The following is a 14544-nucleotide window of genomic DNA, read 5'->3' as shown; positions in this document are numbered from 1 at the left end:
CCCTCCCTTTATCCTTCATGTTCTTTTCTCTCTTTGTCCATATCTTTCTTATAGTTCCTTTCCCCTTTGTTACATTTTAGTCAAGTACTCGTCAGGAAAGCTCAGCATCAAGTTTCTGAGTGGGGCTCTCCAACTCCATGGCCTGACTTTGAATCAGAGCTCTGCAACTTTCTTATTGTGAAACCCACTCAAGCCTGTCACTTTCATTTCCTTACTAGTATCACGGAGCTCTCAGCAGTAAGATTAACATTAACATATGTAAAGGAGGTGGGACAGAGCCTGAGGCCTGTGGTAAACATCCAATAAACATGAGCTCTTGTGATTATCATCAAGTCCTCTACTAGGGAAGAAGGTGTACCAATACTTCTATATAAAAGAGTCCAGCAACATTTACCTGTTTGTATTTATCAAAGGAGTTATTCTATATTACTGATTTGGGAAAGGAGAAAGTTAGGTATCTGTTTCATGACACTTTGAGGTTTAATGCTGGTTTAACACATTTGTGCTGGGAAAACACTATAGACAAATGTATATTTTATACAGAGTTTCATTGACTTTTTCCCTTAAGTATGTGTGTATGGAAATAAAATTCATACAATATTTCCATGCAACTGGCAAAAAGACAAATTTTAAAATTGCAAACATAAAAATAGAACATCAAATATGGGAAAGAAAACTTTGAAAAGCCTTTCTAAACCATATTTTTTATTTATCTATTATTTTGCTTAGAAAAGATAAAGACCTGATAATAGTAGTGCTTAATACATTCATATTTTCTTAGATGTTTGGGTATAGCTCAAGCAGAATGATTGACTCCTATGTACAAAGTCCTAGGTTCCATCCCCAGTGCCTCAAAATGAATAACTAAATAAAATAAAAAAGCATAATTAGATGAATCTTTATACTATTTTGTGCTTTTTTAGAATTATTGTTTTGAATTAAACTCACATGAGTTTTCTTCAGATTTCTGGGAGGTAACAGATATCACTAGGTCAAAGGCATTTCTACCCATTAACATCGTTGAAGATTCAATACTAGGCATTTGGGGAAGATAAAAGAAAGTAAGTCTCCTGATTTCTTGATGTGATATTCAGAACATAACTAGGAACCTAAGAATATTTTTTGGAATAAAATAAACAGACAAAAAGATATGTCTAGTGTAGAATTTTTACAAGCATTCAGAAGAGACAAGAGAAACAGAAGGCCCAGAGATAGATAAAATGAGAGGCAAGACACGTAGCCTTGGGCATTTAGAATTAATATAAAAGGCTACTACTGTCAGTTCTGGAGCTGGGAATCAAAACAAAGTACATTATGTAAAAGGTTATTTTCTCAGAGTATTTAGATTCTAAATTAGGGGATTGCTGAGCTAAGCCAAAGAGGACCCATATAATACCTAACTGCCAGAAAAGACAATTGAAAACAAACAAGCCAGCTCTATCAACATCCATTGAGTTGTATCAAATAAATATTCTACCACACCTATCTTCATTCCCCTGGGAGGATACTCTGAAGTTTAGGAGAGTCTTATCCTTAATGGATTCTCATTGGCCGTATTGTATAAAAGCCTATAAGAAAGAAAATAACACATTTGTTTGATCTCTCTTAGCTCCAAATTGGCCCTTGCGAAGTTGAAATTACACAAATCAACAATCTTTAGCATTTTTTTTTCTATTTACATTCTCCTTGAATACACAGGTGATGTCGACTTCAAGGATGATTTTTCATTTCATTGTTTTGGTTATGTTTCACAATAATGCTTTATGGTAACTCATCTACCATTAATTCTCTGTTTTATGTGAAGCAAAATCAGTTGTTCACATGGGACTTTACTCAAAATCCTTACAACACTGACCATGGTAATATTAATTTATTAATATACACCTTCAGTAGACTATAAGCTTCTGGAGGTCAAGGACTGCTTTCATTTTATCTCTAGTACTAAGCATGGTGTGTAAAATAAATCTCAATGAATCAATTCTTCTAATACAGATTGCTTTTGTGAACTTATCAAAGATGGATCCCTTAGGCTGGGGATGTGGCTCAAGCGGTAGCATGCTCGCCTGGCATGCCTGAGGCCAGGGTTCAATCCTCAGCACCACATACAAAGATGTTGTGTCTGCCAAAAACTAAATAATAGATATTAAAAATTCTCTCTCTCTCTTTAAAAAAAAAAAAAAGGATGAATCCCTTGAGACTTGAACCAAAACACTTCTCTATATCCTTTATTGAGTATATTTGGTTTTATAAAATAGAATAAACATCAGAAGTATAAGTCATGAAAGAATTAAAAAACTAAACAGAGAAATGTTCAGTGTTAGAATTAAATTAGTTAATTAAATCAAATTAATCAAATCACATTTCAAGTGATTTTTTTCAAGGAAATTCAATATTTTAGATATATGAAAAGTAAAAAAAAACTGTGATAATATATAGTTTATGAAATTAGATGACAGCATGTCAAAATGTCTAATGTCATTTTTACATTTGAATAGCTAGGAGCTCCAGAGATAAATTCAAAATATAAACTAAAAGTTGTCTTACCGGAATAACAAATTATAATTACTGCTATAAAATAACATTTTGAATATATAGCATGACATCTCACCTTACAAGTTGTTATAAATAATTTGATACACATGAATATCAAGATTTTATAAAAACTTGGAAAGGATAAATAATATATTTAATGTCTAAATATAGACATTAAACAAATATAGTTAAGAATAGTTCAATAGAACATATCAAGAACAGCTATATTTCTAAGATGTAGACTAGACCAAATAATATAGGATTTTAGAAAACAATGCTATTTTTCCAAATCAATCCCAAAAGCCTTATGGAAAACCTCAGGAGATAGACTTAAAATAGGTAAGAACAATAAGAGAGGTTAAAAAAAAAAAAAAAAAAGACTGTTCAAAGTACATGGCATCGCTTGGCAAAGGACCCAGAAGGAAGTCAGGGACACCCAACAAAGGAAGGAAACTTGAAATAAACAAAGATTGGCTAAAACCCAGGAGGCAATAAGGGTGTGAAGTGTTTAGAGCTTTTAGATAAAGAGCTTTAGTTCTGAAAGTGACATTGTCCAGTGAGAAGGAAAGTCAGGGTCTTCTCAGGATTTTAAATCTTACAGAGAATAAAGATATCTTTTTTGGGGCAGATGTCACTGGAACTAAAGTTTTTATCATCTAATAATTTTTAAATATGGAAGCTTTAATATGGTGTATTTTTTGTTTTATTACACAACAGTATAATATCATAAGATTCCAAAACGGACACATTTAGATATGGTAATAATATTAGTGTCATTAGAAGAAAACAATAACATTGAATTTCATTATTTGCTAGGTTTTTAGTCATACTGCATCTCATATTATCTGAATGTCTCCCTTTGGTTTCCATGTCTTCTTCCAAGCTAGACTAAAATTCCCAGAAAGTAGGCTTCATCCTTGAGCCTAAAGTGATCCTGTGAATTCTACCACTGACATGTAGTTCTAACTATTCTCTTTGTTGTAGCTCCATGAGTAGTGCCCTAATTTTCCTTGTATAGACTCTCACAGCAGCCTTTTTACTGGTCTCCAAAATCTTATAATACAGCTATGGAGACATGGAAAAATAAATGGAAACATTTAGACTATATAAGATTCTATAAAACAGAAAATAAAAGTAACTGTTATTTTTTCCTCAAACACTAATATTTCTTTTATACCTCTCCTCCAGCCTCTACCACCTAAACTTACATATTCTGACTTTGAATTATAATTATTAAACTACACACAGTTACATACACAATTGGGGGGAGGTATTAACATAAAACAATGTCATATGTAAATATAGGTTCTTAAGTCTTGCCTTGCCTTTTAAAATTATAGTAAACCACATGGAAATTACAACAAAATTCAAAGTTTTAAGAACACCTGGGGCTGGGGATATAGCTCAGCTGGTAGAGTGCTTGTCTCACATGTATAAGGCCTTGGGTTCAATCTCCAACACACACACACATACACACACACACACACACAAAAAAAAAAAAAAAACCCTAAACAGGCTTCACATACACCTAATGAAATATGAAAAAAATCCAACTCAAATGTGATGGTTACACAGTGGGAAGAAGAGGGAAATTTCAGATAAGCCAGAAACAATTTGAAAAATAAGTTTTTTGTTTTTTTTTTTTTAAATAGGGAGATCTGAGAGACAAAAGGGAAAAGGAGAGCAGTTCTTAAGGGCATAATTCCCTGATAATCCCAGGACTACAGAGAACTAAGACAGAGTAGAGGGCTCAATTCTGAGATGAGAGGAGTGAGTGGTCTAAATCACAGGCCAGGAAAAAGAGGCTAAAAGGAAATAAGAACAAAAGACCTGTTTGAAGGGACTAGAAAAAGGACTGGAAATGGTGACAGGAATATTTTATTTTTGTATACTCCGAGATTGGACAAGCCCAGGTCATATTATACCCAGGCAAGCTGAGGAAGGGACATTCTTATAAAGGGATTATTTAAAGCACAGCTTCTTTTTTCAATTTTTTAATTTGTTCTAATTAGTTATATATGACAGTAGAATGCATTTTGATACATTATACATTAATGGAGTATAACCTCTCATTCTTCTGGTTGTACATGATGCAGAGTTATACCTGTCATATAATCATATATGCACATAGGGAAATAATGTCCAACTCATTTTACTATCCTTCCTATACCCACAAAAGCACAGCTTCTTAAACTTTTAATATACACATGAATCATGTAGCAACATTGTTAAAATATGGATTCTGATTCAGTAAGGCTGGGGTGGAGGCCAAGAGCCCACATTTCTAACAAGCTTCCAGGTGAAGTTTGTAGCTTTGGGTAGCTGACTTACAGTATTTAGACAGGAGCACTTAAAGTATCTTTATAAAATAATCAATGAATTTTGTTCCTTCCAGATAGATATCTTCTGTGGGTTTTTCAAAGACTCTAATTATGAAATTATTATCTTCTCTTTTACCTTTAGTGGATGAACAAATAGATAATCTGAGATCAAAGGAGAGAATTCAGTGCCCTAATTCAAGCCAATAACATTTGAAAGTATAATCATTGTTACATGTCTGCATCAATAACAAGATAACTACCTGCATTGCTTGCAACACATCTGCACATTGAGTGCCAAGAGAACAAAGACTGTCCAAAATGGTAATCACTAGCCACATGTGACTATTGAGGACTCAAAATATGGACAGCATACCTAAGCAATAAATAGTCACATGACTAGGGAACTCCCAGGGTAATTAATGACTGCTAGCATCAACTGGAGGCAACCAGATGTTATTTACCTTCTGATTGAGTAGTCTTGCTATCAAGGCTTAGATTTGGCTACTAATACAAGGAGATCCCAGAGTTCTCCAGAACCTACTCTGACAACTAATGGAATAAGGGATCTTAGATAATGAGAACCATAGGAGGCAGTTGATAACTGTCAAGGAATTTCATTTTCTTTTTTGGATAAACTAAAAGTTGGATTTTCCTGCCAAGTCATCCAAAGTAATATTGAATTGAAAAGAAAGTAATATCCCATCTAGGATTCCTTATCTGAAATATTATATAAAATATTGAAAAAACCCAAAGACACTTAGATATGTAGTCATACACACTTCTGGGCTCTTGAAGATTTCAGCTTCACCCATACCTTTATTTCTGTGTAACCTCTGGTACATAACCTAACCTGTCTGATCATCAGTTCCCAAGTCTCTCTATAAAAGGAGTTGATAATAATTCCTATTGGGCAAGGGTGTTAGGAAGGTAAGCTCCTGAAGGGCATTGTAACTCCTAGACAATGGTTAATTATTACTCACAAAAAGGGAAGTCAATTCCATAAAGCAAAATCCAAGAACTGCCTTTTGTTGTCTAAGAATTTTTGTTGTCCTAAATTTGTGTTGTGGGTTGTCCTAAATTTGTGTAGCCTTAGAAATCTTTTGTGATGGCTATTTCAATCCTTCCTATTTGTTGTAATGGAACATAGTTTTTGAAGAATGAACATGCCAAAGCCATTTGGGAGAATGATGGTTAAGGGAGGAGTGCTTTATTTAGTAGCATAGGGTCTGGTAAGCATCCTCCCTGCTAAGATTATACGGAGCATAAAGGAAGTCACAGACTGCTCATTTCCCTTGTACTCCTCGTAATCTTGTGGAAACTTCCTGTAAAAGGCAGTTATAGCATTAAAAGTAAACTGATTTCACACTCACCGGATACTACCAGACCAACAATTGCAGTCCTTAGGGAGAAAAAGAAAATAGCATACTTATCCTTTATACTTTGTATTAGTTTGGAAGAACATGGAAACTCTAGTGATCGAGAAACAGACTCATGCCAGAGGCAAGGAAACTATTTAGAAACATGGTTACCATTTAGTAATTCTACTGAGAGGCAGAGCTCATTAGCCATGAGACTGGTTACACTTAAAAAAAGAAAAGAAAAGAAAAATTCATTACACGAACATTAGTATAGCATGAAAATACAGTCCTTTGATAAATAGTTTTCAAATACAAAATTTTAATAACATCTGCTAAGGAATAATGCTAAGGGGAATTTTAGAAATAGAAATGTTCACTTGTATTTTATTAAGAACTTCAATATTGGCATGGTTGTCTCCTATTTAGTGTCCCAAGTGTACAAACATCTGCTGACAACTAATAGTCCAAGGAACAGTGTGTATGAAATGCTGAACTCTAATAGTATTCTAGTTGCAAGAGGAAGCCATAGGGAACTCCTGGTTCTACCAGAGTGTCAGGCAAACAGCTTCATTTGTACACACAGAAAAAGATTTGGCATAATATTATACGAAAAGCTCTATTTTTCAAAACCACTGCTGAAATGCAGCCTGTCTTCAAGTCACTTAAAATTGAACTGGGGAAACAAGCATAAACTAATAAAATGTTAATTAGCAGTGTGTGTGTAAGTGTAAACAACAAAGATAAGAGAATCTGAGGTTTTCCTTTCTTTCTTTCTTTCTTTCTTTCTTTTTTTTTTTTTTTTTGAGATGGGGTCTCAGGGGTCACATATTTCCCAGGCTGGTCCAAACTCTTAGGTTTAAGGGATCCTCCTGCCTCAGCCTTGGCCTCTCAAGTGCTGGGACCATAGGCACACACCACTCTACCTAATGCTGAATGATAGATTCTGATTTCAAAAGAAAGATGGTAATTATGGAGTGAGCAGCCTGGGAAGAGAAATTCTTGCATTGCAGAGCCACATACCATCTACCAGTACCACAGTAAGCACAGTGAGGACAGTACATTTTACTATCCTTGTGTTCCTTGGACTGATACCTATCTGGAATCTAGAGTCCATGTAGGCCTTCTTAACTTTGTTGATATCCTGGCAATTACTTGACAGTCAAGATGTTCTTCCTTTCTCTTTGATCCATGGGTTGCTATTGATCAGCACCTCTAACAAGGGGCTGTGGCTAATTCTTATATCTGAGTACAATACTACAGAGAGCCACTGTGAGAACCAGCTACTGTTGATGAGGCTTCTCCCGTGGGTTCACCTGAGAAACTACAATCAAGCAAATATATGTGTTCCCTTCCTTGCTGAAGCCTGATATGACCATAGAGTCCCTCTTGACAAGTATCAACTGAATGGAGTTGGAACTTAAGGTGAAATTATGTTCTATATTTAGCTTCTCACAAAGTTATTCATGTCTGGCTGGATCCACCTTTCTTAGCAGAACTATCTCTCTGTCCTCAAATAGTATCTACATAAGTCTATGATATACCCTGGACTATCCCTTTTTTGTATTTGACTACAATGGAGGCTTTAATTAGGGATGTGCTGGGAGACAGGATGACAAAAATAGTTGCAAAAAAAAGAAAAAAATGGGGGGGGGGGAAGACTATGAAGGACTTAAAAAGGGTCAAGTACCTGGCATATTTCTGAAAAAGAAGATTTGTTTTTCCCAGTATAGACCTACAGATTTCAATCTGTGGGTTGGAGCCTAGAAAATCTGCATTTTAAAGAAATGCTCACAGTGTATTAAAAAAAAAAACTGATCATGAGAAAATTTTGATTATATAAAATAATAAAGAGAATATGTTTCTCATTAATCTATAGTTAATCTTGTTTCTTTATATCCCTACCCACATTTCTCCCTTTTCACTACACTGAATGATTCTGAAGCAAATCAGATACAATTTTATCTGTGAATATTTGAATATTTATCTTTGAAAGATAAGGACTTAAAAAACATAATCATGAAGCAAAACTTGAAAATTTTTTTATCTCATCAAATTTCCAGATAATGTTCAAAGTCCCCCAGTTGTATCAAATTTTAAAATATTTTTTCAAATCAGAATCTAAATAAAGTCTCACATATTGCCTTTGATTGCCAGGCACTGGGACAGATCAGTTGTGAGACACCTTGAATTTAGGGCAGCTGCTGATTGAACATCAGCTAGAAGATCCCTAGGCTCTGAGCCTCATTGTAGGATTTTTCTGATTGATCAAAGACTTATACAATTACCAGACCATGGAAATTTTTTAAAAAGTTGGTAAGATCGTCAACAATTGGCTAAGAGGAATGACAAATGTGTTGTTAAAAAGGGCACAAAAGTGTCCCAAGAATGGCATGGAGACCACCAAAGCAGTGAATGGTTTGGTTATTGTGTCTTGGCCATAGGGGTTCAGTACAATCTAAAAAGGGCCAATTTGAACTGTCAATCACATCTTGACTCTTTAAGTAAGTCATGTGTTTAAAAGTGGCCTACACTGCCTGGCACATGACAACAAAGATGGTTTTCATATCATCTCCTAAAACTGGTATGGATGATTTCCCTGATGTGCCAGAACTTTAAACAGACGTACATCTTCAAAAGTGAAAATTGCTTTTGCAAATGACCAACTTTCTTTACACTTATCCATTACTGTGATAGTTATCTTATCAATAGCTTCTAAAGACCAGGTCATATGTCTAGCAAGGGGAATACACAAAAGATGAACAGTGAATTATTTGTTGAATGAACACCAATAGTGAATCATTTACATTTAGGACTTTCAGAGCAATTGCCATCATTTTACCATGGAGCTTATTATCTCTGTTTTACAAAATAATCATAATAGCTAGGACTTCTTGAGTTCTATGAACTCAATCTTTTCTAAGTGTTTTGTGTGTTTCTACTATCTTATTAGAATTCAGTACCTCAGCTTTATGAGTTAGGTATTACTATCTCCATTATACACAGGCAAAGAGTTCAAGCAACTTGCCTAAAAACAGTGATTATAAGTGATTCAAACCTGAGTGCCCAAAGTGTTTAATGGGTATTGGAAGAAGAGGCCCTTATCAACACTCCCAATTACATGTTCTTCGCAAGGACAAGTTATAAAAGGCAGGTCTTCCTATCATCTTTCCCCATCACTAACATTGTCCTTCCTTGATGAAGAAGGAAGTCAGTTATATAAAAAACCCTTAGAAACCAATAGGATGATTTGGGGGCATACTGACTGCTTTCAGTTCTTCCGTTCATTCTTCAAACATTTATTAAGTGCTACCATGTGCAAAACACTATTAATAGGTTAGTATGCACGCTCATCCAGAGAACAATCCTGAAGCTTCCAGAGACAGAGGAGAAGTGTTGGTTTGTTTGGGAAGTTCTCTCACTTTCTTCTTCCTCAGGAATTATTCTACTTCTCAAACTGGCTGGAGCAGCAAGTCTCATTCTCAGGCCACAGAAACCTGAGAATGAAGTGAAAAGCATTGAGCACAGAGCTAGGCTGACGCCTGGAGTGATGCGTCAGGAACTTGGGAGCGTTTGGGTTTCTGTCCTCCAGGCTGCAGCATGTATAGGCTGGCTTTCTAGGTAGAGAAAAGATAATAGAATTTGCAGAATTAGGAGCTCGAGTCCTCAGTAGGACAGACACTAGGCTCCAGCTCACAATCCCAGTAGGTTTCTTTGCAAAAACCTTTCGAAATGAATGCATACATTGTCCTCTGACAATGCAAACGTGACAGCTGCCTATCCAATAAGCGTTCCACCTCCTTTCAGAGCAGTTGGTGCTACAGAGGCATCTCCTGCGCTACAGTTATGCAACCTCACTCGCAGCGGGAGTTATTTCCTGTGCTTCTGGATGCGCCAGATTCATGTAACACGCCTACCCTGGGTTTCAATGGAAGTCATTCTCCATTAACAACCACTCTGGCTTTCGGAGATGAATGCCCTGCACGGCATATCTCTTGCGCAGTAAGAATCAGGCAGCGAGCTATTAAAACACCCTCCCTCTCCCCACCCCCATCTCGTTCTCTCTCTTCTAGTGCATGAAGCTAGGGGACTGCAGCAATGCAACCTTAGGGACAGCAGGAGGAGCTGTCTTTGCAGTCCCAGCCCGTAACCCCCTCTAACTAACGATGAACTCAAGCCAGTTCCATTCTTCGTTCTGCAAGACACACACACACACACACACACACACACACACACACACACACACACACAGCAGAACAGAGCACCATCCAGATTTGCTCCTTGAGCACAATGTCTTTGTAGCTAATTTGTTCAAGCAACCCAGATATTCCAAGCAGAGTAACGAGGGGTAACGCACCGCAACAATGCAACCTCCCAAGCAGCTCCCCTAGCAGCTCACACCCCCGCCCCCTTTCGCAGCGTGCCAAGAGTTTGGAGCGCGCGCACGCACACCAAGCGCGGTGCAGTGACATATCCCTCCGCCTCCCTCCCCCTTTCCCCGCTCAAGTGGCTCGACAACGATTTGGGAAATGAAGGGAGGAGGGAACTACTTTCCTGAAACTTGCTATGCTGCACACGACTTCGAGTTGCAGTGATTCGTCCGGGGGCTGCAGTTTTTAGTCCTCCCACCCACAGCCCGCCACTGCCGGGGCTCCCCCCGCTTGGCAGCCCCACCCCGCGTCCGCTCTGGCTCCCGGGGGAAGCAGGCGGCCGAGAGAAGTCGCGAGGGACTACTTCTCCTCCTTCTCCCGCGGGCGCCCCCGGTTCGGGCAGCGGCGGCGGCGGAAGGAGCGGGCGGCGTGAGCGCTTCCGCGGCCCCCCTCGCAGCTCCCCTCTGGCGGGCGAGAGGAGCTGGCCCGCGGAGCTGTTGGTGGGCACCGGTTGGTGGGGACCTGCGGCCGCTCTCCTCTGCCGCGGCTTCTCGGGACCCTGTATCTACGAGCTCGCCCGCTCTTCTCCGGCTCGGGTGGGAGCAACCAGCTCGTCTGCCCCTCGCCTCTCACGCTCCTCGCCGCCCCTGCCTCCCCCTTCAGGAGGAGTCCCGGCTGGAGCGTGTCTGGAGGAATCCGCCGCCGCGGGCCCCCTTGTCCGGTTCCGCTCGTGCCTGAGGGCCGATCCCGGCGCCGCCGGTGGCTGAGCGGGCAGCCGGCGGCGGGGCGGGAGATGGTGGGGTGGGCTCCGGCAGGACCGCGCCGCCGCCGCCCGGAGCCTGGGCTTGGCACCCCCCCGCCGGCCCCCACCAAGCGGAGCTCAGCTTCCTCCTCGTCGCATCCCTGAGGGAAGCGCCGCCTCTGCTCCCGGCTTCTACGCCCGCCCGCTTCTTCCTGGCCGGACCGACCCCGCGGCGCTCCACCCCAGTGGCTGGAGGAGCAGCTCTCCAGCCAGCCTTTGCAGCCCCTCTTCCATTTTCCCTTTTCCACCCGGCCTCTCAGGATCTCCCTGGCCGGGCGCTGAGGCGAGGGAAGAGGCTGGGGTCGCCACGGCAAAGATTCCTGCTGCCACCCCCCTGCGGGGGTGGCCGGGGTTCCCGGCTGGGGGGGCACCGTTCTGGGTGAGGCATCCACCATGGTGAGGCCCCTGAGCCGCTGCCCCCGCGCCCCCCGGGCCGCCGCTGCCTGCTGCCCCTCGGTGCTGCTGCTACTACCCCGCCTGCTGTTGCTCCTCCATCTCCGGATCGGATCACGGTGAGGGAAAGATGAGCGAGGAGACGGCGACTTCTGACAACGAGTAAGCGCCTCATTGATCTTGATTGCTAACTCCCCTCCCCCAGTTCTCTCTCGGCACTTCCCCAGACTTGGTGGAGACTTGGGTGCCGGAAAACTGGCAGCCCTGGAGAGTTGGTGCATCTTGTGTTGGAGATAACCTATTTTTGGGGCCATTTTATTTAATGGCAGCAACCCCCTCCATCTCTTAGATTTAGTTGGTCTCTGCCTGGGAAGGGTATTAAGTGAAGAAGTGGGATGGCAATTGTTGATGGAGAACTGTGGATGGATAGAAGTGGAATAGAAATTGCCCCTCTGCCTCGAAGACCCTAGCCTTGTCCTTCTTTGCGCTGTCATGCCAGGCAACATACCTTGGATATCTATCCTTCTTCCTTTATAGCTATTTCACTTGGAAACTAATGTGTGGGAGCACCTCCTGCAGCAAACTGCTTTTGAATCTTAATTCGATGAGTCAGTGACTCTTAAATACCGATTAAGCCTTTGTCTTCCCCATTCGTCTCTCCTTTTAAACTTATGACCTGTAAGATTCTTGTAAAAAATAGGGTTAGGGAAACATTTTTGAAATTTAATAGGATTAAGGACACCTGGAGTGTGGGAGATGTTGACCTATTGTGTTTACCTTTGTAAATATTGGATGTGTCTTCTCGTAAAGAACTCAGAATTAAGAATTTTGAGTGCTGGTTTCTACTTTTCTGGCTATATTAAGACACATCAATTACGTTGATTTAACAGAATTTCATAATGCTTGAACATGTTGGTGACTTCATCAACTTCTAGAGTAGCCCAGTTTTAAGTTTTTGCTTATTTGGGCTGCCTTTATGTTTTCCAAACGAAATAGTTTGCCTGTTAAATATTTTGTTTCATCGTAGGAGCTGCCTGAGGGAATAATGCTGTGGTGGTAATAGTTTCTTACGGAGAATGGATTTAATTCTGTGCAGAATATTAGTATCCGTTTTCTTGTAGTTGAGTTTTTGTTTATCTTTGGAGGGTTAGAAAGAGTTAAGTGAGTTAGGACTAGTTCTTGGGATGCGTTCCTTTAAACAAAGTGCATTCCTCAAGTCAGACCTTTTGAGGAAACTTTAAAGTCCGGTGCCGAGGCCAGTTTGACATGAAATAACTACAAAAATGACAAGCAGTATTCCCCCTCCTTAAAAAAACCCAACCAAACAAAAAAACAAAACCACCCTTCTGATGAGCGGGTGTAGAAGGAGGTAATTGCTGCAGTGTCAGCGCAGTCTGGAAGCAGAAGTGGCCGCCATGTTCTTTCTCTTTTTGTGAATCGCCCTCATTTGCATAACACACTCTTCATTCATAAAAAAATAATTAAACATCCATCACCTTGGACACCTTGAAAGAATTTCCCAAGAAAAAATTCGAAGCTTCTTTGTCTATATGTATATTTTTGAATTCAGGAAGTAAGGAGAACTTGAAGTTTTTGATTAAATTTAGAAACATAACGCACACACAAACAACTACCCCAGTTCTCAGAATGTTGACACAGTTATGTGGGAAATATCAGTTCTGGGAGGTGCTGGGATCACGTGATTGCCTCCATTCATAAAATACCTGGCTGTCCATTCACAGTGCAGAACAGTGTCTCACTGCCTTCCGCAGATTAGACCTACTTTGAGGGAGATCAAGAAGTCTGTCTTAGTGCTTAGTTAGGAGAAAAACTGCTGAAAAGCTGTACGGAATAACGGTAACTTTTGGTATTTTTTGAGTAGCTGGGGTCAAAATGTTAAGTTTCTATTTTAGAAATGGGAAAATACTTCCTGTCAATTTTTGTTTTAAAGTGTTGAATATCTCCTTGTGGCTGCAGCTGATAGAAAAACAAATGGTGGAATTTGAATTTGACACACGTGTAAAATAGATTGTTTCTAAATGGGCCCTTTAAAAAAAAAAATACTTACCATCATTGATAGATAAACCGGGAATACAAGTGCCTGTGTAAAGCACTGGATGATACATACCCCAGTTACAATAAGGTGAGAAAATATTTTAAGAGGTTATAATTATCAAGATGTTGATTTTTGGAAATACTGAACTTCATTGGTATGATTACTTTTTTCTTTTTAATTCTAAATGTGCTTAGTATGGGACCACTTGCAAATTACCTTACTCATCTAGACTCAAAATTCAGTTTTCTCAAATGTATCCTGCTTTATTATAAATTGTTCTCTACAAACTATATAATACTGTTAAATATTTATTTGGTATTAATATTTTGGTATGAGATGTTAACTCTTTATGGGGAAAAATCTTGGTTTCATTTTTAAAAACTATAATAGAAAGTGATGTTCATCTGGTAATAAATTATGCTTGAGCTGACATTGTTTGCTTGTGCATTAGCTAAACCACAAAGAATGAACTTCTTTGGAATGTAGCTTTTAATCTGATAATTTATGTCTTAGCTTTAATATATGAAGTAATGTTCTCATGAAAATTTATTATTTATAATACATTATGAAGAAATAAAAGAGATATTACAGCACAAGCTCTTAATGTCTTAGCATAGTTTAAAACTGTATGTAATAAGGATTTTATTTGGGCTTTTTACTCATATTCTTTTTTTTTAATAGTATTTATTTTTTAGTTATAGGTGGACACGATGTC

At 39.3% G+C, this 14544-nt stretch overlaps 2 protein-coding genes across 3 annotated transcripts in view; one reads left to right on the top strand and one right to left on the bottom strand.

Annotated features, from left to right (window-relative positions):
• Positions 1 to 9491: 9491 nt before the first annotated feature.
• On the bottom strand, positions 9492 to 12054 carry LOC144377624 (uncharacterized). Its single transcript, XM_078049023.1, has 2 exons — positions 10566 to 12054; positions 9492 to 9825 (listed from the first exon to the last, which is right to left on the bottom strand). Exon 1 carries the CDS (start codon positions 12052 to 12054, stop codon positions 10939 to 10941), a length of 1116 nt encoding a protein of 371 aa, XP_077905149.1. The 3' UTR covers positions 9492 to 9825; positions 10566 to 10938.
• Spred1 (sprouty related EVH1 domain containing 1) overlaps positions 10965 to 14544 on the top strand; it is an 89093-nt gene continuing 85513 nt past the window's right edge. Inside the window, exon 1 of one of the 2 annotated variants that reach the window (XM_078049855.1) lies at positions 10965 to 11935. In XM_078049855.1, coding sequence (XP_077905981.1) covers positions 11904 to 11935 — 32 coding nt within the window. In that variant the 5' untranslated portion in view covers positions 10965 to 11903. The remainder of the gene's footprint in view (positions 11936 to 14544) is intronic. The other variant, XM_005316383.4, reaches the window with a different exon arrangement.

This window comes from Ictidomys tridecemlineatus, chromosome 5, assembly GCF_052094955.1.
Source record: "Ictidomys tridecemlineatus isolate mIctTri1 chromosome 5, mIctTri1.hap1, whole genome shotgun sequence".
NCBI lineage: Eukaryota > Metazoa > Chordata > Mammalia > Rodentia > Sciuridae > Ictidomys > Ictidomys tridecemlineatus.
This window is presented reverse-complemented; position numbering and strand designations above follow the sequence as displayed.